This window comes from Erpetoichthys calabaricus, chromosome 17 (assembly GCF_900747795.2).
Source record: "Erpetoichthys calabaricus chromosome 17, fErpCal1.3, whole genome shotgun sequence".
Classification (NCBI taxonomy): Eukaryota; Metazoa; Chordata; class Cladistia; order Polypteriformes; family Polypteridae; genus Erpetoichthys; species Erpetoichthys calabaricus.
Window position 1 is genome coordinate 54347995 of NC_041410.2, and position 26292 is coordinate 54374286.

The 26292-nt window shown below is 36.6% G+C and overlaps 2 protein-coding genes across 2 annotated transcripts in view; one reads left to right on the top strand and one right to left on the bottom strand.

Moving 5' to 3' along the window:
- scaper (S-phase cyclin A-associated protein in the ER) overlaps window positions 1–26292 on the bottom strand; it is a 720649-nt gene that overhangs the window by 30701 nt on the left and 663656 nt on the right. The window contains 2 exon segments of the mRNA XM_051920308.1: window positions 18653–18802; window positions 24668–24905. Coding sequence (XP_051776268.1) covers window positions 18653–18802; window positions 24668–24905 — 388 coding nt within the window.
- The window catches only part of LOC127526109 (uncharacterized), a 416670-nt gene continuing 400265 nt past the window's right edge, over window positions 9888–26292 (top strand). The window contains exon 1 of the mRNA XM_051920346.1: window positions 9888–10497. Coding sequence (XP_051776306.1) covers window positions 10255–10497 — 243 coding nt within the window. The 5' untranslated portion in view covers window positions 9888–10254. The remainder of the gene's footprint in view (window positions 10498–26292) is intronic.

Sequence of the window (26292 nt, forward strand, 5' to 3'; positions counted from 1 at the left end):
ACCCTGATTCTTTCAAAGATGCATAGCAGTTTGCAGTTACAACAGCAAAGAATGGAGCCAAGTGTGTCAGCCTCCTCACATGAGAAAAACCAATAAAAAAAGACTTTATTGTATCAAACCACTGCACAACTTAGGCAAAAGCGGATGTCTCTTTGTTAAAAGCCAAATCCTAGAAAAGCAATGGAAATATCAGAAATGTGCACAAAAATATCTTTGCCTTCCACAATAAACCAAAACCAAAATATTTTGGTTGCATTGTCTCTGTTTTCCTATCTTGTTACTAGAAGGATAGCATGTTTTCCTCCTCCTGATTTTTATATGTATTATTTATTTGTGATTTTCATGTCTTTGTCAGCAGCAATCACTGTCCAAAGAGCAGTTAACTCTGTTTAGACTAGAGTGGTTCTATTTTGTAATGTAATTCAGACAGTAACTATGGAATTGCTTTGGCTTATAAACCTAAAAATAATTCAAGTATTTGCTCAGTTTGCACTTTAGATCAGATAAGAAGGGGCCCATGCACTCAGGCAACATTTTGCGTTCTTAATTTTAATCTCTGTTGCAAATTCACTATCATTTTGGGTATCATACAGTATTTAACTTACTGTATATTTTGCCTTTCAATTACCTTATTCATGACACCATCAACAGAGACAAATTACTAGCAAGAAAGTAAATAGTAACTGATCACTTCCTTAACTTGAATAATTCATTATTAAGTAAAATAAATGCTGCATTTTAATGAAATTACAAGTATCATTATTTTGGCAAGTCTGTTCATTTATACTAACTTTACATATAGTGTTAAGGCAGGCCAATTAAAATGCCTGTGGCAGGATTTTATGACTTTACACCAAGTCCAGGATTATAAAAGGCTGACCAGCTAAACACACTTCACAGCAGGGTCTTGAAATATGACTTGGGTTAACATGTTGTACCCAAGGGAGATAACTTAAAAGTTGATACAGTTTCAGACAGATATCCTCCATGTTATTAAAACATGTTAGAAATGAGTGTCAGTTTATTACTAATCTCAGTATGTGTTTAAACCAAGGAAAGACAGCTTAGATAGATAGATAGATAGATAGATAGATAGATAGATAGATAGATAGATAGATAGATAGATAGATAGATAGATAGATAGATAGATACTTTATTAATCCCAAGGGGAAATTCACATAATCCAGCAGCAGCATACTCATACAAAAAAAAAATATATTAAATTACAGAGTAATAAAAATGTAGGTAAAAACAGACAATAACTTTGAATAATGTTAACGTTTACCCCCCTGGGTGGAATTGAATAGTCGCATAGTTTGGGGGACCTAATATACCTAGTTTGAGTACCTAATATACATACATCATAAAATAAAATATACCATTTGATTACATCTACTGGGAGTTGTGATAATGTAGACTAGCAAAATTAATCATGCTCAGTACTCTTGTGCGGACACATGCCCATCCATAAAAACTCCATTGTACGTTTTTTGAAAGAAAAGCAGTATTTTTGGCCATGCTTACTTAAACTCTCTTTTCATTAATTACTGCATCACTGTTTCAACCTTCAAAACACCATCTTCAGCAAACCTTCAGAAAATGATACAAGAGGAGAGAGACAATCAGGTCTTTAAAATGAGTATTTTGACGATCTTAGGCTCGAATGTTAAATACAAGATATTCTATAAATGCCATATATAAAAATGCTTATTTGTATAGTATTATATTTTTTCAATAAGACACAATCACAACCTGTTTATACAAATATCACATAAACAACTGCAGTTCCTGTTAATATTGCAAACGTTGTTAAAGATGGATCAAGAATCTGAACCCTTGTATTGTAGTCAGTAACTAGTACAATGTCCTTTAGGAGAACCAGCCTCCCCCAAACACACACTATACTTGACTTAGATTCACAGGGAGATTTGATGGCAATACAAAACCAAGAAACAAATTTCATTTAGAGAGAAATACTGATGTCCACTCCTTTATTATACATCACATTTTGGCAATCAGGGTGGCTCAATTTTTCCTTCCACCAAATTATCTATATCTTTCCTTATCCTGAAGTTCTAGACCTGCTGGCTGAAAGGTTTTGAAGAATTAAGGTGCTGACTTTCAGTATGGAAAAATATACAGCAAGTGATGCGGGCAAGGAAGCATTGGTGCAGCACGACTTTCTACTGTGGAACAACATGTGTTTAAGACTTTGTAAAGTCTGTGGATAATTTTTATATGTAATTTTCCAGTTCACACAGATTTTTCCCCCACTGGATGGACAGTTGTAAACAGAAGTAAGTGGGTGAGTCAGTTCACCAGTATGTGGCAATGTTCTGACTAAATGGGACAGCAGTAGAATTAAGTTCGAAAATAAATCAGGGGATGAATCGTAGCCCAAGAAACATCAGAGACACAACCAGGAATTCAAAAAACAAACAACTAAGGCATCATTCACCAATATCACTCAATGTAACTGGCATCATGTGCGGCTGTGCAATAAACTCAGTCATAGGTAAGTAGTTTGATGAGTAGCTGACCATTTAGCTGAATGGTAGAATCTACTGCTTGTAATTTTCAGTATTCTAGACACGTGTAAAAGCTGTGTCATTTCAAGGAGTATAGCTGCTAGAAGAGGAGGTGATACTCTAAATGGTCCTTCAGCAAAAAGACCAAAGAGGCTCTGCTGAGTAATGTATTGTAACTTATTGGTGTGCCATTATTATGCCTTTTCCTATCACATAAGGTACTGTATCATCTAACACTGCAGGATACTTTCACATAAGGTAGACATACTATAACTAATCATATTTTAGTTTAAACTAATATTATGTAATGATTTAAAGTACAGTAATACCTGTCATTTTATTAATATTTTTTAAAATGCTTTTCCATAAAAAAGTAATAAAACATTAATGCATTATTGCCAAGTTTTCCATTAACAGACATTTTCAGTGCAAGTTCTGACACAAAATCTGATTATGAATGTCCGCAGGAGCAGAATTCATTCATAAACCTTAGACCTGTCTATATATGTTTCATTCTATGTGTATATGCTTTTTCTGTGCGCTTGTGCAGTGTTTCTCAAACTTTCTGGTGTCACGACTAGATGAGATGAGAAACACTGTGTATGTGTTGTCTTTTTGTTGGTATTATCAATGTCACTATTCTGAGTAGACATTTAAGAAAGAGTTTCGTTATACTATATACACATGAAAATTTATTTAAACATAAACTAGAAACTGAATGGTGTCTTCAGATAAGACACTGGAGTGAAAGTATCTCAGTTGAAAGTGAAAAATGAAGTAATTTTTCTTACACATCTATTTATCTTTACCAATCACCAACCACTGTGGGTATGCCAACTCCTAGATTAACATTCTGGGTTCTGTGAGCTCTGAACAAGTTATGGTTTAAAAAGTCTTCCTAAATCCAAGTTTCTAAACTGATATCACAGAATCAAACTCCTGGGCCATGATCTGTTTTACATCTCTAGATTTACCCTTATTGACACCAGTGTAATTCTTAAGTGGTTTCCTTTTGTATTAAAATTGATCAATACTCTTTGAAGCATCTGAATGTCTCTTTTCATTAATTTACCATCTCTGCTGGATCCTAAAGTGCCTCTTACCATCACACTTCATCTCATTGTTCTTTCATGATGTAACATCAACAAACCTGCAACAGCCTCTTACATGTTTGAATGGCAGAACTAGACAATGCTACTCAAATAGATGTCCACCTTGGTTGTTAATAAGAAAAAAAAACATACATTCTATTTGCTTAGGTGTTAAGAATGGTAGACAAGCAGCCTCAGAGGACCTCACTACTCAATTTCATAATTCTGGGATCTTTAAAATTTAGATCTCTGCAAAGAATATCAGAAGGTTTAACTCCACCCCAGCAAGTCAAGACCTCACAATAAGGTCAACTAGTACAACTGGGTGCCATTTGGACTTATTTCAATCTCTATCAATTTTCAAAAGGTCATCTTGGGAGAAATGTAGGGGTTGTTTTTTTATGATATACTAGTACATGTTCCAAAATTCTTAGTCACAATGGGGGTTTTTAACACCCAGGCAGTTATCATCTTGTCCTTCACGGTGATGAATGTGTTTTTTCCACACATAACTGAGTCTGTGGATTTATCATTTTCAGCTTAACTCAACCCTAGTCCAACATCAGTGCGATAAAAAAATATAAAATCTACATCAAAATCATCATTTATTCTTGGCAATGACAGAACACCACCTACATTTTCTGCCATCAGTACTGAACCACTAATGAACCATCACAATAGCTTTTGAAGGAATATGCATTCTGGGTATTGATAGGCACCTTCCCACTGCAGGAACTTTTTCAGGAATTGGGACTTTTTAGCAACTCAGGAACTTCTGTTACATTCCCACTGCTGGAACTTGGGCCATTTGTAGTTCCCAGTACATTTTTTTAGCTCCTACTCTAACCAGGAATTATTGTGGGTGGGGCTTAGACAATGGATTGTGCAGATTGATTTACCACAAGCACTGGCACCTTCTTACAAAATCTCTTCATAGCCACCTCCGTGGTGCGCGAAGCTGAGAGAGTGTCAAAGCAATAAAAGGCGGTTTGAGTTACCGTAAACTCCCAAATGCACCCCACATCATTCTTCTTTTTGCGTGACATCTTTAACATAAACGTTATAGTCCCTGTTGTTCAGTGGGAATGCAACACATAAAAGTGGCCAGGGACCACAAGTAGCCCAGGGTCTACATTGTGCAGGAACTCATTGGTTCCTGAAAACAAAGTTCCAGCAGTGAGAAAGCGACTAATACTTGCCTGCACTAAGGTCATACATTTTCTGTTGGCTTAAATTGCATACTTTCACCTTACTACCTTCACCTTAGTAGCCTATGAAGATTTTGGTGATGCTCTTTGGGTGTCTACCGTCCCTAATTCAGTTACATTTGCTGTTAGCACTCTGATTCTTGGAGAACAAAAAATATAAAACAAGTGAACTAGAAATAATATCATGTATATATAGCAGTACTCTAAGAAGGGACCACCAGGCCCCCACTACCCTGTAAAAAATCTCCAGCAGTATGTCCTTAAGTTTCAGTGCACTTCTGGGTGGAAGAACCTAATGGCAGACTTCTGGGTGGAAGAACCTGATGGCAGACTTCTGGGTGGAAGAACCTGATGGCAGACTTACAGTCCTCTCCTGCGTCTTCCCAATAAGTAATGCTCCGTATCATGATCTTGTTCAGCATCTTCACACACAACTGCATAGCACGCTTACATGCTAATAGGCATTTATGTCCCACAGCAAGATCCTGTGTAAGCTCATCTTTGTCCCTTCATCAAGCAGGACTGAACACTCCAGTACCTCTCAAGTAGACACCAGCACTGTAATTTCAAGAGCCCTCCGAGCATGTGTCTTAGGTATGCTACACAAGGGCCATTTGGTCATGGAGCGAATCCAGCAGCAGTTTCAAGATCTTGTGTATCGTTCAGTTGTTGACAGAGATATTGAACTTTGGTGAAAGACTAAACACATCTAAATTGTGAGAGAATGGGAACCCAATCTCCAGCCCTCTTACTGTCTGTTCAATTGCCTGTTGAGACTTGGGGGCAGGTACAGGTTGACATCTACTGTGAATTACAGTACATGTTGTCACACAACACGAGTGTTTTCTTATCATTTCCCAGAACGTGTATTTTATGTAGGCAGAAGTAGCTCCACTTGGGATGGATTTATTGAGTCTACTTTTACTTGCTGAGTATTGGCCATTGCTGCTTCAATGGTCTGTGGACCATAATTTAACTCAGGCGAATTTGCATGTTTTTTAAAGACAACGACAAATGCACTACATTCACACTACTGATGTGGTTACAGAGTATTTAAATCAGAACAAACCTGCTCATTCATATCAGACATTCCCCAGACACTTGTACACTACAATAATAAGCAGTTCCCTAGTAGCACAACTCCACACACTTTGGTGTACACTCTCAAAAATATGTCCAAAAAGGGGCACAAAATGAAGTAATACTTCAATAGATCACACTGGTGCAGAACAACAAACGGTTTCAGACTGAGTCAGGGTAAGCACGCTCCACTGAGATCACAAGATTAAATCTTTCTGGTCTTATCCTTTACAAGTCATTAATGCAGTTAGTACCAGGCACATTTCATGCAGCAGATGGTTCCTAATGATATGCAAGTCATCTGCTGTACCATCAGCCCCAAATAATGACACCTGTGCCCCTGTAGCATTTTTTACACAGTGGCCAGATTCTACTGGAACATAAATGGCACCTTTGTAGTTGGAAGACCCAGAGGTACTGCTTCCTCCAGTTGCACTCATAACAAGACCTAATTACAATTGAACTAAGTCAGGTGGATTTAAAGATGGGTAACAGCTCTTTATTCTTGAGTAAGCTTTCGGATTGTTGTTTGATTTCGAACAGAAGAGAGTGTCAATATTATTTGCATTATTGTGACACTTGTCCAAGACATCTACAAAGGTTCAATTACTCTTTTTGAAGGGAGGGAAATGTTATTTTGTAAAGTTTAACAGTTGGCAACAGTAGGTGCTCAACTGTCATAAGACCACTGGGCTAAGAGAGTCCTGGGCAGAATACAGGCCAGAAGAATAAACAACATTCACGTTATAAATAGGTTATTAGTCCCCTAGGAAATGCGTTATATACCAGGACTAAATAAAGCTTTAATCAGTACAGCTTTGGCAAATAACAGCACACCACTGTTGTGAAAAAATAACATTCACTTCAAAATTAATGAACTTATTGTCTAAGGAAAGGGTTCCGAAGTTCAGTCCTGGTGGGCTGCTGTAGCTGAAGCTTATTATTGCAGCTGAAGCAGTTATTGGTCAAAAACTATTCTTTACTACATTTTGTCTTAACTAGCATATTATTAAGATTCTCAACCCAGTTTTCAACAACAATATTCAAAGTGTTTGTTTCTTGTTTCCTTTATAATAAACAATTAGATGCAAACGGCAAAGAGGCAGCAGATTACCATATACCTTGGTCCCATTTACACCTGCATTCTTTGTCATGAAGTTTCCATTTCAATAAAATATTTAGAATAGGCTGAAAGAGACAAAAGTAAACAACTGAGAATCTGCTTTGCCCCACACATTATTTAGATGATATCCTTGGAAAAGAAAAATCTACCATACCCTCGTACTGTAAAACCTCAACTAATTTGAGAAATACAAAAATAAATTTGAAGAAAAAACAATGCAAAAAATTGAACTGGGTGCGCACAAAATTACATGCTTTTTCTTGTGTTATGCAAGAGGGACTTCTTATCCTGTTGATCTGTTTTAGTCACTGCTTCATGAGCGTCTCTTGTACTTTTACAGGGAGGAAGTGCTCACTGGCTATTCTTTTTTTTCCCAAGCCAATATGAGAAGAACTTGATTCATGTATGGTGATGGGTTGCAAGAAATGAGTGAGACTGGAGCTAATGTACACTCACTAGATCTGATCCACATTGGGAGGAGGAGAAGCGAGATGTGCTCTGCTGCACACTGTTACACTGTCTTGCTTAACTTAAGAGTGTGGTTGTGTAAGAATAAGGGAGTCGTATGCCTACTGTACTCTCTTAATTTCTCTCTATCTTTCATGTGCTATGCAATATGGCATGAGAGAGCGCAAGATGCAGGCCTCTAGCACTTGCCTATCTCACCCAAATTGGCATTATTATTGTTCTGTCTTACATGCTGGGTGTATCTCCTCATTCTTCTGAAAAAAGTCAGTTCTAAATCTGTCTGTACTGTACTGAACAAGATGCTGCATCTGCCTCAGCTCTAGCTTCCAGTGCAGTAACAGAGTTGTCTGCAAAATAACATTGTCTGATTCACAGACATGTTGCAATTAATGCTACTGATGAACATTTATATACAAGGCAATAATGTGCATACCCCCTTCACTGAATCAGTACCTTAATGTGGTAGAGTGATTTGCTTGATCAAAGATTCCCTGAGCGATGCCATCAAGAATTATGTACTCCTGGTAGGGCCACCCATGGCGGCAAGGTTAGAGGCAGGTCCTGATTAAGACTGACTCAACCACCTACACTAACCCTCTAAATTGTACATCCAGAGTGATGTATCTTCCTGCTGTCGCATGTTGTCCTGCATTCAGCTAGCCACGTGGAGTCCCGACAGGAAGTGAAGCAGTATGGTTGAGGATTATGCACCCTCACTACTAATTATATCAACAACTCCCTTGCACAGGCTCTTCCTCTTCCTTCTTCCATGGATATAGGTTAAACTATATTGAGAGTTACTTTAGGAGTAATGTAAGGGATTATCTAAGTACATTTTTATAATATGCAAATTTATATTACACACAAAGCTTAGGATGCTTGCGTAGAATGAAATTATACAACTGAAGAATGGCGTGACTTGGGAAACTGAAAACACTACCAGGCCATTATGAAAACATCAAGTTCTGTTATTAGCACAGATTGACTTCTAATTAAACAAATTGACTAAAACAAAAACCTGCAGCCACTGTGGCCTTCCAAAACAGAATTTGGGAACTTTTGTCTAAAGCTTGGAAACATCCTCTGGAGATCACATCATAGAGACTAATCTAGATTTTTTGAATCTGTATAAGACTGAAACAATTCCTGTTACCAGATATTTAAAAAGCCTATCAAGGAGGAATTGAATGAGAGTGTGGTGGTTCTGCTGCTGCTCTCAGAGCTGTACTGTCTGAAATTCAAGAGGGGAAAGTGAGAGGCAAGTAGAGAGAATTTGTCTGAGCAAAGGCACCTATATACTGAACTACAGCTTCTAAAGATGGCACTGGGGGTGATAAGCCTTGAAGAAGAGACTAGACGCCCAGTCACATACAAAATTTACTTTACTGTTGTCTATATTTTAAAATCTTTAAGTGTTAGGAAATATTGATTTTTTTTGCTAATGGGAATGTGCAATCTTTCCAGCATGTATTAATTTTCATTTTCAAATGGCTGATCTTGTTTTCTTTTTCATGTTATTGTCCCGAGAGTTTATATGTTCTTCAGGGTTTTTTCTCATATTAATCCCGGTACAGCCAGGAGAGGCTCTAGCCCTAACAATTCTGAATAGGATTAACAGAGAATTAGAGGGAACATATGCAAAATGTACTTGTTGACTGTTGAAAGCGTTGAATAATGATATAAAATAATAGTCTGTCATTTGAATTAACTGACCAGTCTTAATTTTTTTTTCTAAATATGGTGGTGTCTTAATCATGTTTAACATTGGTCTTCGAGTTAAGTTCACTTGTCTTGTGTACACTCGACTTTGTTCATGGGTGTTATCTTGAAAGGGTCTGATTGCCAGAGAGAGAGAGAGAGAGAGAGAGAGAGAGAGAGAAAGAGAGAGAGAGAGAGAGAGAGAGAGAGATGCAAAAGATTTGCTTCCAAGATTCCAAGAAGTAATATCCCATAATGTCTGCCAGCAGTTTGCTTACATGCTTTAAAGTCATCTCCTTTAAGAAAATATCTACATGTATATTAGATGTTTTCTTTCCCTACTGGGCCCCAAACTCATAATCTTATTTTCTCTGTGTTTATTTTCACAATGTATATGGAGGGTATCCTAGGGGCCAGGATGCCATCTAGCATGACTTGTGTGAATCCATGAATTAACATTTGTGACCGTTTAGCAGATACAATGTCAACTTGAGGCAAATGGTTTCCTATTGTTATGAAAAAGAATGCCCACCATGAATATTATTTAGTGTGTTTACAACACTGACAGCTCTGTGGGTTTCAAATATGAAAAAAAGTTTGACCAGTCTTTTTGCTCTTCCCTTATTCTATGAAGTGTTAAGTATTGATGAGCAGATTTCCTTCATTTTCATCAAGGATGCTTTTATGCAGTTAAATGACCACCTCAATAAACATGCTATTCTTGATAAATTTCAGTCAGGTTTTAGAACAAATCACAGCACAGAAACTGCACTCGTTAAAGTAGTAAATGAATTGTGGGTAAATGCAGACAGAGGCCATTTATCTGTTCTCATCCTCCTAGATCTGAATGCCGCATTTGACACCATTGATCACAATATTCTTAGAAATCACCTTAGTCAGTGGGTGGGCCTCTCTGGCAGTGTCTTAAATTGGTTTGAATCCTACCTGGCAGGGAGGAATTCTTTGTTAGTTGTGGTAATTACAACTCAAAGACACATGATATCCTATATGGTGTACCACAAGGCTCTATCCTGGGTCCGTTGCTCTTTTCGATCTACATGCTTCCGTTAGGTCAGATTATCTCAGGGCACAACGTGAGCTACCACAGCTATGCTGATGACACACAGCTGTACTTATCAATAGCACCTGATGACCCCGATTCTCTTGATTCACTAACACAATGTCTTACTTGTATTTCTGAATGGATGAATAAAACTGAAATTTTAGTGATTGGCAATAATGGATACAATGAGGTTATCAGAAATAAACTTGATGCATTAGGATTAAAAGTCAAGACGGAGGTAAAAAGCTGTTGACTGTAATCTGAATTTTAAATCGCATATTCATCAGACCACTAGGACAGCATTTTTTCACTTAAGAAACACAGCAAAAGTTAGACCTCTTATATCATTGAAAGATGCTGAGAAATTAGTTCACGCTTTTGTTTTCAGTCGTCTAGATTACTGTAACGCACTCCTCTCAGGACTACCCAAAAAAGACATAAATCGTTTGCAACTAGTGCAGAATGCAGCTGCTAGAATTGTAACTAGGAAAAGAAAATCCGAGCACATTTCTCCAGTTTTGAAGTCACTACACTGGTTACCTGTGTCAATCAGGATTGACTTTAAAATTCTGCTTATGGTTTATAAAGCCTTAAATAATCTCACCCCATCTTATATATCGGAATGTCTGACATCTTATATTCCAAATCGTAACCTTAGATCCTCAAATGAGTGTCTCCTTAGAATTCCAAGAGCAAAACTTAAAAGAAGTGGTGAGGCGGCCTTCTGCTGTTATGCACCTAAAATCTGGAATAGCCTGCCAATAGGAATTCTCCAGGCTAATACAGTGGAGCAGTATAAAAAACTGCTGAAAACACATAACTTTAACATGGCTTTCTGATAACTTCACCTTCATTTAATCCTGATACTCTGTACATTCAATTCATTATAATAACTATTCATGGTGGCTCTAAAATCCGTACTAACCCCTACTCTCTCTTCTGTTTCTTTTTCCGGTTTCTTTGTGGTGACGGCCTGCACCACCACCATCTACTCGAAGCACCGTGATGTTCCAACATTGATAGATTAAAAGCCAGAAGTCTGCATGACCATCATCATCAAGTCCTTCCGTGAGAACCCTAAATACAAAGAGGACTATTTCATTTATGTTCGGTAGAATGCCCAGAGGGGACTGGGCGGTCTTGTGGCCTGGAACCCCTGCAGATTTTATTTTTGTCTCCAGCTGTCTGGAGTTTTTTTTGTTTTTTCTGTCCTCCCTGGCCATCAGACCTTACTCTTATTCTATGTTAATTAATGCTGTCTTATTTTAATTTCTTACTTTGTCTTTTCTTTTTCTTTTCTTCATTATGTAAAGCACTTTGAGCTATATTTTTTGTATGGAAATATGTTATATAAATAAATGTTGTTGTTGTTTTACTGTACTGCTCTCTCTCTCGCTCTGTTATAAATAAATATATATACAGAGTGTGTGTGTGTGTGTTAGTCTAGTGCCTTTGAACAGAAAGGGAAGTGTGTAGGCTGCAAACAGGTCCATGTGTGTGCATTGTTATTGAAACATTGCCATCACAGCAATTTAATTTAATGCTCATTCGTGTGGCAGGGATTTCTGTTTAATGTATTTGCATCTTAGTTTCATTCCATGTAATAAAACTGCTATCAGACAGCTGTTTATTTTTATGTACCATGTCCATGTTTGTAGCACTAGCTGTTTTATTCATCAAAGATCAGTTGAAATTTAAATAATCAATGTAGACCTTGGCATATTCATTGTTAATGTCTGCAGTGCATGATCTGTTTGAATGTATTTTGTAATGCATGTAGTAATAAAATGCATTGTATTCTTCATTTCACTGATGTTCTGCAGTTTAAAGTTACTATATTTGTAAGTGTATATATACTAGGGGGCTCTGCCCCCTGCTCGCTTCGTTCGCCAACCCCTGTGTTTGGTTAATCCATCCATCCATCATCCAACCTGCTATATCCTAACTACAGGGTCACTGGGGTCTACTGGAGCCAATCCCAGCCAACACAGGGCAGGCAGGAAACAAACCCCGGGCAGGGAGCTAGCCAATCGCAGGGCTCGCGCACACACACACACAGCACACACTAGGGACAATTTAGAATCGTCATTCCACCCAACCTGCATGTTTTTGGACTGTGGGAAGAAGCACCTGGAGGAAAGCCAGAAAGACACGGGGAGAACATGCACACTCCACACAGGGAGGACCAGGGAAGCGAACCCAGGTCTCCTAACTGCGAGGCAGCAGCATTACCCACTGCACCACCGTACCGCTGTTTGGTTAATCGGATATATAATTTTAAAAGCTTTTTTTTTTTCTTTGGAATTGTTTCAGTTTCATTAGTTGCACTTTTTACTTTAAAGGTTTATTAAAAACAATATATGGAATTACCTTTTCTTCAAGATTGCATTGAGTTTTGAATCCATTTTTGGAGATACATTGTGACCAAGCAACATATAATCGCCCGTGAGTGAATATTGTTTCTGTTTCTCTAATAAATAATCCAACGTTTTCTAATGGTTGTCCCTTTGATTTGCTAATTGTCATAGCAAAAGCTATTCTCACGGTAAACTGTAAACATTTTAATACGAATGGCTTATCACGATCTCCTTTGGTGTCTAATGTTATTCGTGGAATATACTGTATACATCACCTTACTTGTCGCCTGTTAAAATTTGCATCGCTTCTCCTTCATTATAAATATACACCTGACCGAATTGTGTATTCTTTGAAATTAAACTTGTCGTTGCTTTAACTGTTGTGGGACGACCTTGCTTTGTCCTGCTAGTTTTTCAATTACACCTGGCTCTGATGATAAATCACCTTTTGTTTGCGCTAATGAGATCTTTACTATCTTTGTTTTTTATACTGTAGCGACTGACATAATAAAGTGTCACAAAAGTTTTACTTGAACAATCGCCGACTTTGTAACCCCAAACACAACTGTCTAGCACCCTCTCCGACCCACATATACATATACATACATATACATATACATACACACACATATACATATACATACACACTGTATATATAAAATCATGCTTGCTTACAAGATCCCTTGCATTTGTTCTCTATGTTCTGTGAGCAACAATGATATTCTGTTGAAATTCAATTGAATAAAACTCTCTTTGAGGCAATGCGGAATGTTTTATCACATAGGAAAGTTGAATTGCTTGGCTGTCATTAATTGGGTCATTGCCTTAATATAAGCCTGTAATCCATTTGATTCCATTTTGCATGGGGGGTGTTTCCATTTATAACCTCATTGGTGAGATGTATGTTTTCTTCTGTGGGATCTGTTCTCTGTTCAGTCACTCTTATCCATAGGGAGGATTGGTATTTTTGCTATATTAGACCAGGTATTTAATGTGCCGGAGGCAAAGATGTCTTGTGGGTGTTTATGTCCAAATAGAGTTCCATGTGAGCTAATTTAATTTGACACATGGGGAGCAACTGTGTATCCAAGGTCAGGTTAGGCACAAGAAAGATATTTTAAAACATCTTTGGAATGGATGGAATAATGAAGAAAGAATATATAGCAATGGACCATAGCACAGAAGGAGGAGGCAAAACCACTGGACTTGAAAAACTCCCAAGGACACATGCATTTAAACTATGTATAGTTCTATCCAATGTATTAAAAACATTCACACGTATGACATATGATGGCAGTTCAATCCTGTCTCCTCTTAAGCTTCTTTTGCTTAAACTGAAAAGGCTCAGCTCTTTTAAAGTTTCCTCATAACCCATCCCTTGCAGTCCTGGAATCAGCCTAGTCACTCTTCTCTGGACTTTTTATAGTGCTGCTATGTCTTTTTTGTAGCCTAGAGACCAAAACTGCACAGAGTAGTCCAGATGAGGCCTCACCAGTGCTTTGAAAAGATTAAACATAACCTCCTTGGACTCCACACAGTGTGCTATATAACATAACATTCCGTTAGTTTTTGTAATGGCTTCTGAGTACTGTCTGTAAGTTGATAGCTTACAATCCATGATGACTCCTAAATCTTTCTCATAACCAGTATTTTCAATTTTCACAGTTCCCACTGTGTATTCACATTTAACATATTTAATTCATATCTTTAATACCTTTCATTTAATTACATTAAATTTCACCTGCAAGAAATCTGCCCAAACCTACATGCTTGTCCAAATCTCTGTATAATGATTCAAAAGATTCTGAATTTTCTGCCAATTCACTTAGATTTGGTATCATCTGCAAACTCAATCACCTTGTTATTTATTTTCCAAATTGAAATCATTTATCTGTATTAAAAATATCAGCAGCCCTAGCACTGAACCCTGAAGGATATCACTCTTAACATCAGCCAATTCTGATAAAGTTCCACACACTATAACCCTCTGCTTCCTGTGTCTGAGCCAATTCTGCATCCATCTACATACAACACCCTGAACACTTTAGTTTAATGCCCAACCTCTCATGTGGCACCTTATCACATACTTCCTGAAAATCAAGATAAATAATATTAATATGCTCTTTGATCATATTCTTTTGTTGCTTCCTCATAGAATTCCATAATGTCAGTAAAAGATGATCTCTCTCTCCTGAAGCCATGCTGACTGTTCAGTTAAACTCCTGTTCTTGCCAAGTGCTGCTCAGTCATTTCCTTAATAATTCCTTCCATTAATTTACTTGTGATGCATGTTAAGCTTGCTGGTGTATAGTTGCTAGGATCTGCCAGATCACCCATTTTATATAATTGGATAATATTTGCAATTTTTCAGATCTTAGGAATTTCCTCAGTATACTATGATTTAGTAAAAATATATGCATCAAGAGTTTACTCATACACACAAATGATTACTTGGATTATCCCTGCATGTGACAGCAATCATTTTAGTAACATAAATTGCTACACATTCAAAACAATACAACAATTTCTAAAATGCTAGAAACTCTGATATTAAAATATTTTAGGTGAGTATTCCAAGTTAAGACCATTTTGGTGTGGTCAAATGACATAAAAACACTAACATCAACATTTTTACTGCTTCAGTTTCAAATGGTGTCTTTCTTTCAGGCTTACTAAAATTGTAATTCAATCTATTTTTGCCTACCTCCAATGGAAGGCACTGCATGGGATGAATAGTTAATAATATTTTAATGAATTTGATCCTTTTCATTTCTTTTACAAGAGCAAAACTCAAATACATGGAGCCATTTTGCTTGTTTATACTGTACATTTGTAAATGCATTTGTAAAGTGCTCATTAAACTGAGCACTTAACTCATTTTGTTAAAATGACTAGCTGTGATACACCAAAAAACAAAAATCTAATATTTAAAAATAATCACTTACATAAACTGATGACGGTTAAATTAAACAAGAAAATGAAATATTATGTGCAAAGCAAAGGAAAGAGGTAAAATAATTAAGACAACTAATTCTTTTAAAAGGGAACTGAAATTTAAGTAAACAATCTTTCCAGCCCTTGCACATAGAAAACAATGTATGGCAATGGGATTTCAAACAGTTCCTTCATTACACACTCTTTCAGAAATTCGTATATTCAATTAAAATTATTCTTCACCGAGTTCTTCATAAACTTACAGTACTTAAACATATTTATAATTATAATGCACTAACAGTAAATAAGTAAACCATACAACACACCCAGTAAAAGAAAACATACTTTATGTCAACTTTGCTTTTCTTTTAACTTTTTTTCTTATCTGTAAGATCAGTGTAGCTATGTGAACCACACTTTGATGATGCCACATGTCTTCATTACTAAAAACTTGCTCTGAGAAGAAGGCAGGTTTTGGAATTGCCTTGTTAGTTGATGGTACCACAAGTATTTTTAAATTGATACAGTGTCTATGAAATGTTCAGTTTCTTAAACACTTTCATATTTTTCATTATACAACATTGAATCACAGTGGATTTAACTTGCCTTTTTTGACATTGAACAACAGAGAAAGACTTTAATACAGAGTTTTCCAGAAGGCATTTGTTCACCACACTAAATGCCATTTTTGGCATAAGCCAAACAATGCTCGTTATTAAAAACTCACCACTCACACCATGAAGCATGGTGGGGAAAGCAACATACTGTACTGTGAGGATGATTTTCTGTAGCAGGCCCTGGAATGGTTGTGAGTAGAGGAGAAAATGACTGTACCAAAATACAGGGAAATCTGGATGGAAAACCTGATGCAGACTAAAAGAAATGTGTGATTTGGGAGAAGATTTGTTTTCCAGCAAATAACAATCCCAAGCATAAAGCCAAAGCTTCATTGGAATGGCTTAAAAACAGCAACAATGATGCCCTGGAGGAGTCAAACAGTGAAAAAATCAGAGTCCAGATCTCAATCCAATTGAAAATTTGTGGCTGGACATGAAAAGGCCTGTTTACTCAGAATCTCCATGCAACCTGAAAAAATGTGAGCAGTTTTAAAAAGAAAAATGGGAAAAAAATTGCAGTGTCCCATGTCATCTTGCAAATGTACAGCGTGTCCCATGGGCATGGGTTTGACCGATACAATGGCGAAGGATTTGAGTGTAAAACCGACACTAACTCAGTTTCCATTTGCTTTAGAATGAAGGAGAACTATCCTGAGGGCCAATGATATCACTTCTGCCTGGGACAACAGTTGCTCTAATCCGTCTGCTTCTGCCTCCTTGTCTAAACCTAGGGAGTCCTCGTCATTCTGGACCAAGGTCTCAACAAAGACAAAAGTCTCCAGAAAGCAGAAACTTCACAAACATCATACTTGACATATCCTTCCTTTTTCTCATTTTCAATCACTCAAACTGGAGGTGAAATAGGGTCACCTCCTGGTGCCCCAACTTTTCATTTTATTTTTCTTGAGTTCATTTTATAGCAGATCTGTAAAGCTGTGCATATGGACCCCACGTCCTTTTGGCTGACAAAGGAACAGCCAATACTGACTTATGCACTCAATTATTTTATGTTTTATTCTTGTAAATAATGTAGATCACTTTGTTGAGATCTATTTTAACTTTGTCATTAAAGAGTCTTTTTCTGTTGATTAATGTCAGAAAAGGCAAATTAAATCCACTGTGATTTGACATTGCTTAATAATAAAATGTGAAAACGTCCAAGCAGATGAATAATTTTTATAGGCAATGTATGCAGAAAAACAGGTTGCTTGAGACAGTAGCTAACAACATAATATTTCACCGTTAAAAAATTAAAATGAGCAATACAGCACATCAAAAGGATTTAAACAACTGTGTCATGGTCTGCTCTTCCGGACATGTATTTTATTTCCCTTTATGTTCTTCTTTGGTACTGTAAGGAATCTTAATATATCCAGCTGAAAAGGGGCCAAGAATGAAGTAACATAGTGAATTGCTTTGTGTGTCTAGGATCAGAAGTTAAAGACTTTACTGCAACAGACTTTTTAAATTAACAAAATGATCTTGGATGAAATGAATATGCAAAAGCAGCTATTCCCAACATGGCCATTCAGCTAACTTCTATGTATGAACAAAGCTGATTCATCTGTCACCTTACTAATTTAATCACCCTCATTCAATTATCCAATATAATATGCAAATGCAATGAACAATTGCCAGCACATGCTAATTATGTACATCAGAATAATTAAATTGGATGGGAGTGGTGAAAGGGAAGTGAACTGTCATAAAAAGCAAGCAGATTCTTTAATTAAGATGACCAAAATTTAATTAGAATCTGTAATGTGCCCGTAAATTGCTGAATGGATTTAGCATGTATGAGGCCATTATTCTTATTACAAATTTTGTTTAACTGGACTAACTCTGGCATTATGGGAGTTGATACACTTAACTAAAGCATAGCCAACTGTGGCAGACTGTGAACTGCTGCCAGCCTGACAGAGCATGCATGGAAGCCAGTTATGCAATATCCAGTGCCCAGCAGAGTAATCCGTCTCTCATACGAGCAAGTATTCAAGCTCTGCTACCTTACAACAACTGCAATACAAGCTGCTTGGCCAACTGGAAACAAAAGATCACTTTGAGACACATAGCAGGCAAAACAATATTGGACTGGAGCAAGGGTGCCAAGGCATTTAAAAAATTTAAGAGGGACCTTTTGTTGCCTTTGTATATCCTTAAACAAAACCTTGCGGTGCTGGTTCCCTTTAATTAGTATGTCTTCACAGGCCACCAAGAGTATACCTATACCAAAGGAACCGCCATAAATCTCTTTATTGTCATTAAAAAAGAAAAACTACACCTACACAATTGCATTTAAAAACCCTGTACTCTTTCCAAAAAAGAAAAAAGGATTAGAAAATTATAATTGAAAACAGCTTTGAAGATATATCTAAACCCTGTTCATGTTTGCATTTCTGTTTTCTGAAACTTCCTTTGAGACAGCATTATAGAGTTTTCGATAGCCTACTGCTAAATGACACGGCTCTGCCTGTAATAAAATTACCTGGTTGTCAGGGTGGTTGACTGTAAAGTATCCAACGCAGATGATGACCTCATGAAGCAAGTCCTCACAGGTGTGATGGGAGCAGTACCATAGCAGAGAGCTAATGATGTGACGAAATGCCAGTGAAAGCCCCTCTGCACCTAGCACAGACTGAGAAGACAAGATGTTGTTAGGCTCCCAAATAAAGTAGTAAGAGTCTCTATCAGGAACATGGACAATGCATTCAAGTATAACAGCAACAGCCAGGGGTGAAGAAACAGAAGAGATGCTGAATCGATGAGATGACTGCTGCCATGGAAAGTCGTTTGAATAATACCGTATCAATGCACAGTCTAGCACAGAAGGTTGCAGTAATTTGAGTGATTTCAGAGGATTTTTTAAGTTTGGTGTTCGGTGAAAATACTTAAAATAATAATGCAGCTGATATTCAGTTGTTTTGACATTTGATCTTTATAAAATGCTTAAATTTGCTCATTTCTTGCAGTTCTAATTTCACATAGATAACTAACATTTTATATTCCAGTTAATATGGACAGCAATATTAAATTAAGGAAAACAAATAATTTATTATGTGCTGCCTTATAAAAGTATTCAGAGAACAACAACATTCAGATTTCAAAGTCTCACAGCCTGGCATTAAAATGTACTAGTTTATTAATTTTAATTTGTTGGTCAAATAGTGTTCTTCACTGAGGTCCTCCCAAAATGAGTGAAAATAGTCATAAAATAATATAAATTAACATTTCAAAAACCAAATGTTTTTAAAATATTCACTGGCCCAAGTTATTACTTTATTGAACCAGTTCCATCAGCTATATCATTATCTTTGTGTATTGTGTTGGAACAAAAAGTTTATATTTCATTTTGCAACATGTTCTTAGTGAGAAGTCAGGCAAAATGATACCTTTTATTGGCTAACTAAAAAGATCACAATATGCAAGCTTTCGAGGGAACTCAGGCCCCTTCTTCAGGATAACATCTTGCCTGAAGAAGGGGTCTGAGTTGCGTTGAAAGCTTGCATATTGTAATCTTTTAAGTTAGCCAATAAAAGGTGTCATTTTGCTTAACTTCTCACTACATTCATAACGGCTAACACGGTACAACACCCTAGTACTACAAACATGTTCTTAGAAAAGTTAATAGGGAAACAGCAATCTTAGAGGTCGTCTGTTTGTTGTAAGCAACTCAAGGATTTTCACTTTCTTCACTTCCAGCCACTGCAGTTTTACTTTGCATTTTGAATTACTGTCTTCTTTAAACATGGGCTTCAACCCTCATTTTAGTCTTCTGCAGGTTCCTATTGATTTATTTTTCTTTATTAGACACAATTATTCTTACTACCAATCCTGACAGGTTTGCCAGTTCCTGCTGTTAAAAAGTATCCATATAACATGAAATGATGATGATGATGATGATAGTATAACTTGGTGTGAAGAAGATAGTATAAAATGGTGTGAAGAATCTCATTTGTGCCACTGAATGGTATCCTTGGTGAGGCCAAAATGTTCCTTTATGTTCTCACTTTTTATTTTGTTAAAATGTTACATTTTTTTCTAAAAATTTTGTATTTTTTTCTTAAGTCAGTATGAAAATTACTGCATTTAGTTTCACTTTTATTTTTTAAATGTTCAGTTCTAAACAAGTTACAGAGACTGAGTTATGGCAATTCTGTAGATATGAATGAGAACATAAAATCACTAATATTTTTTCAGATGAATTTCAATTGATTTTAATCTAGTGATTTACACTTTTTCACTTATGAAAGAAGGAAACTAGCTTTGAAATGGCTTAGTTTTAATCCACCCTACTACTACGCTTTCATTTAAGAATTATTTTTTTTAAATTAAAAAAATTCTATGTCCACACTAAAATGACTGTAAAGTAAACACATATGACATAGCCAATCACCTACACTGGACATATGTGCATCAGCTGAAACAGGAATGGAAGGTGTTCTCTTTGAAGTATGGCAAAACCACTAGTCACAGGATTTATTGCAAAACGTTATCAAACAGTCAATTATTCCCCTTTTTTGTGTATGTAGGTAATAATCAAATTTAACAAAATGCAATTTAAATGCATACTGGTAAACAACTCAGCAAGCGTCATGGAAAGTAACTCCTCTATGTCTTCTATGTTGGAATATCATTTTCTTTTGTGTTTGGTGACCAAGCAGGGAATGAGACATAGTAAGCATGATCTGATCACACTGTGATTAGAGCCTGTGTTTTCCAAACTCTGCATTTTCACCCATCCATTCTGAAACTCTGAGCTGGCGCTTTCAGAACTATGGGCACTGAGGAGCATTTATGCAAATCTCAATTTTTGGGAGCCTAAAAATACCAGGGTAGTGTGGACAAAAAGTGAATATAGAGATGTAAAGTAGAAGATAGATAGAAAATGGATGTCTTCATTTTAAACAAAAATGTAGTAGTGTGGACGTGGCCTGAATATGCAGCTGCCTTCATGAACTATGAAGAAAAATACTGCACACTATAGATTTTCTGTTAGTTTATGTTTTTGTGTGCATTTGTCATTGAATATGCCCAGCAGCATGCATAGTGTACAGTAAGCTCAGTTACTGGCTTTTTAGCTGGATCAGTAGAACCCCCTGCTTGTAATTCTCATCATCTTATGTATGTGTCCCAGCTGTGCAGTCTCAGGGAGTATAGCTGTAGGGACAGAGAGATGACACTACATGATCTCTCAGCAATGACAGCACACGCAGCTGCACAATAAACGGTATCATTGGGAAGCAGCTCTCCATTTAGCTGAGGAGAGGTAGAATTTGCAGTTTGTAATTCCTAGCATGTGAAGTACACATCATAGCTGTACCATCTCAAGGACTACAACTGCAGGCAATTCGTAACCAAATGCAGAACGGCCCTGCTGAGGGATCAGTCGTCAGCTAGTGGTGGCTTTTTGTGCCATCATTCTTTCCAACTCTATGAGGTACTGTATCTTCAAAAAACACAGGATATTTAACCAAAGGGTCAACGTAATATACATAGATGTGCCTCATTTTAGTTTAAATTATTTGCCTCTTGTGATTTAAAATACAATAATATTGCTTTCCAATCATGTTATTAACAAATTTGAAAGTTTATCTGTAAAATAAGTAATAATGCATTATGCAACTTATGAAGAAAATCTAGCTACAAACATCGTCAGGAAGAGAACACTTCCATAATGAGGGGGCCACCTGTATTTAATGTTATTTTTTGTAGAAATAAATGATGACACTTTCATTTTCTATTCATATTGTGAAGATCTGAAGATGAAGATTTCTTTGTCAGGGGGATTGTTGCAACTTCCAGGACAATCCCCCTGATGACCGATCTTCTTATCATAACAACCACAAAACATGAAACATTACTGTACTGAAATTGTACACTCTTAAGTCTTGTGAAGAAAGCATCCACAAGCTTAGAAGACACGTATGCTAATGTGGCACCACTTTTAGCCACACTGATGAAGCAAGTACTTGACCTGCCCTGCACTACTTCCTGTACTGGAGATATAAAGATCAGCAAGCGACAGTGACTTCCACTGAAACACATAAGGTATGCCACCAAGGATTAACTTATAGACATGATTTCATAACTAAACATTTTAATTAAGTAAAATACACAATAACATAAAACATTTCTATCTTGGATGTCATATAAGGAAACTGAGGTATGATTATTGTGATCACAAATAAGAAAAAATGTTATTTGCTAAATACGTGAGTGTAAAATAAATAAGAACCTTTCACTACACTATAACATTAAAAGTTCTTTCTTCTGTTCAGTTCTTCTCGTTTTTTGTGTCCTGTTTCATTTCCACGTATATAGTTAAAAATCAAAGAATTGCAATCTGAGTCGTCTGTCCCAGCCACACAGAATACATTTATTTGTGCCTGTAAAATGGTAAGCTCCACCATCGCATTCCTCCAGACAAAGCAGCCTCCTGGACTCCGATCCCACGACAGATCAGATTGTATCTGCAGCCCACAGCCAGTATTTATTAAACATGTCAAAGTGACAGAGCAGCAAAGGGCCAAGAAAGAAACAAATTAAATCAAGAGGGGCATATAAACAGCCTCTCAATATCACCTAAAGACACTTTTCTTTATACTATATGAAAACTCATATACTCTTATTCAACTATTGTATACTTACCACAAAATATTTGTTAATAAATTTACAATACATACTCAATTTAGCATGTCAAATCATTAATTGCAATGTATTTCTTAAAATCTACCAGAAACTTCCTTTACTGCCTCTAATGTAACAACTCAAGTCAAAGCCAAAAGCTGGTCATAAATTGAAGAGAATTAGGCAGGGAAAGGGTTCCTTGACCAGGTACTGTTTAGCCTGCAGCATGACATAATTTGAACCACAAGGTGATTATAATTTTGGGGAGACTCAGTATATTATTTGAAAATACACATAAAATTATTGTGAAACATTCTCAAATGGCAGCTGTTTTAAATACATTGACAGCACTGGGAATATAATTGTGATAAGCTGCACAAGAATAACGCACCAAGTCTGTCTCCCTTGTGGATGACTGTTTGTTATTGATTTAGCATAAGGGGGTCGAGTTTACCATTCAAAAGGGATAGGCAGCAGGAGCTGTCTCCTACACTAATTGTACATGTCCACCCATGTTGTGACCTAATGCTCTACGACTAACCTTAACAGATTGCTTCAGGCCAGAGGCCGCCTAAGTTTATGTACAAAAGGTTAGCTTTGTTCTAAAAGGAACCACTATTTCCTAATGGCAGTTTTGGAGCTCCAAATGAGCAGTTCTCTAAATTATCTGCAGATTAAGTCCCTACCTGTCTCCTTGTTATTATGTATTTTGAGCTAGGAATGTATGCCTAAGAAAGCAACTCAGTCACTTAGAGTACTTTGAAAAGTACTACACAGTACACAACAGATTACTGTAGTGTAGATTGTACGATATACCGAAGATGGAGGACAATATACCTGGCATCTATAATTTAATTCTTTACTCTAGACTAAACTTTATGGACATCACAAGGCAGACTGAAAAGTAAAAGTAAAAGGAACAGAACACAGCACTGGATAAGAATTCTAGACCTTCTGCAAATGAGTGGCACAGCTTTGAGAAATAGATGTGAAGAAGCCCAGTCTAGTTTATCAGAATCCAATGAACAGTCCTGATAACTGTACACCAAGAAATGCAACTTGGAATGCCAGCTTCCATAGCTGCTAGATGAAGAAAGGCTTGTAGAGTTACCATGAGAAAAGATGGGAACATTTGGTGATAACCAAATTGAAAAGGATGAGCAGGTACATCTTAGTGGTGATACCAGACCTGAAAATGAATCACCACTGGTCATCTTGGTAATGAAACCAGGACAAGGCACAGCCATACTCGAGTAGTGAATCAGAAATGCTCCAGACAACATCTAATGTTTTTAAATGATGTCAGCTAGCTGGTAAAGTAATATTGGACAGGTCAGACTAAAAACTGTTAACCACGAGGCCTAAGACGATTTATTATATACAGGGTATGAATCTGGGTGGCACAGTAGTGATATAGTTATCAGCTCCAAAGCCCCGAGTTCAAATTCAAGATCATCTATGGTCTATGTGAAGTCTGCATATTTGACGAGTGTTAAAGTAGCCTTTCATTAGGTACTCGGGTTTTCTCTCATATCTCAAACACAGACACACTAAGTTGAAAGTTGTGTCCAAACGTGTGTGTGTGTGTGTGTGTGTGTGTGTGTGTATGTGCACCTAATGATGGCCTTCTGGATGGAGGAGTTTATTTTTCAGAGATACGAAGACATTTTGCTGATAATTATAAAATACATACACATAAAGTGCAACTGCAATACTTCTTAAATTCTACACCATGTTAGCAATATCGGTTACAATTGAAAGACCAAGTTAAATCAAGTTAAATTTTTAAGGAAACTCAAAAGCAATTGATTGAGCACAACTTAAAGAACTGTGGGGTAAAATTAAAGTACTAAAGCATGAGGTTAGTTTTTACCTGAAATGCTGAAAAGTCCAAAAGTGCAAAGCTATTCAAAAAGCTAACACTCTGGAGAGCAACCTGTACAACAGTTTCTGGGTAGCTCTCAACAGGACTGGCCATGTTTGGGTCAGGTGTTGAACCATGAAGAAGAATGCAGTACAGCATGTGAAGAACTCCAACCAGATCAGTTGAACGGAGCAAGGAAGTCAAGCCAGTAGGATCTTGTCGTTTATTGTCAAATATATTAGGCGATCTATCAGAGAGAGACGAAAACACAACAAAAATAAACAAGTAAATTAAACAAATTGACATACCATTTATAAGTTTGGAGACTGGAGATTATCAAGGATCAATTTTAAAATGATTTCAATTATACCTTTCTCAGTACAGGCTTACACTCTACTGCATATTGGTATACCGGTTGTTTTAAAGCTAAAATACTTTTTGTACAATGTATCCCAATGAATACACATGACAAGACTGGTTATAGCTGGTTTATTCCATTTATAAAACCTGTACTCCTTTCATGTACAGTATGACATGCTATGCAAAGAAACTGTAAAACGTACTTAGATGAATTCCATATATTCAATAAGAGAAAAATATACTGTTAAAAGTAAACTGTAACCACCACAAAAAAACAAAAAACTAAACATCAATCCACACATCTAAAGACGAATGAATGTGGCTTCTTAGTCTTGCCCAACCAGGCAGTTCCACATGTTGCTTTTCATCTTGACCTTTTCTGAAAACATTTATTACGAAATTAAGAACCACACTATTGCTTAGCTTTCCTGGAAATCATTTCCAGGTTTATATTCTTTTGTAATGGGCTGTTCTAGCATACTAGAGTTACTACTTAAGGTAAACCTGAGATGCCATTAATCATTTACCTGCACTTTAAAGAAAATCTCCTGTTGATGAAGTGTCTTGTGTCCCTGGGTAAAAAACTTTACTGAATGAAACAACAACTTTTCAATATGAAAACACAATTGACATCTGTCTGTATTTATTTCATTAACTCAAATTCTACCCGAGCAAACCATAAACAAGTTTATAGAATAAAAAAAATGATAGATTACATAAGATTTAAAAAGTAATATTTTAGATATATTCAGAATGCAACATGAAATACTAAATCAGCTGCTGAAAGAATGAAACAATAAAGGCTAATATCTGACACGTCCAGTTATACTACATCTGTTACCTTTAGGCCTAGAAGATTTAATCTGTGAAGGCCTTATTTGATACAGCACTCTTCATGGTTCCTTCTGCCTCTAAACACTCTACAGTGAATTTCAGATATAATCAAATTCACAGTAACAACTTCAATAATCAGATTAGGAGATGCATCTTAAAGTGAGACTTCTAGTCAGAGGGAATGTCAGACTTAATGACTGAGGTTACAGAACTCGTCACTGGATCATACCAGACTACATGACTAGATATCACTGGGCATGTTAAATTACATGGCTCTGAGATGACTTTCCAGCACAATTTCACATTTTCAAAGTATCGCAAGATTACACAGAAAAACACAGACATATGGAATAAGTTATCAAGTAGTGCGGTAGACAGAGGAACTTTAGGGACCTTCAAAACTACACTTGATGTTATTTTGGAAGAATTAAGTGGATAGT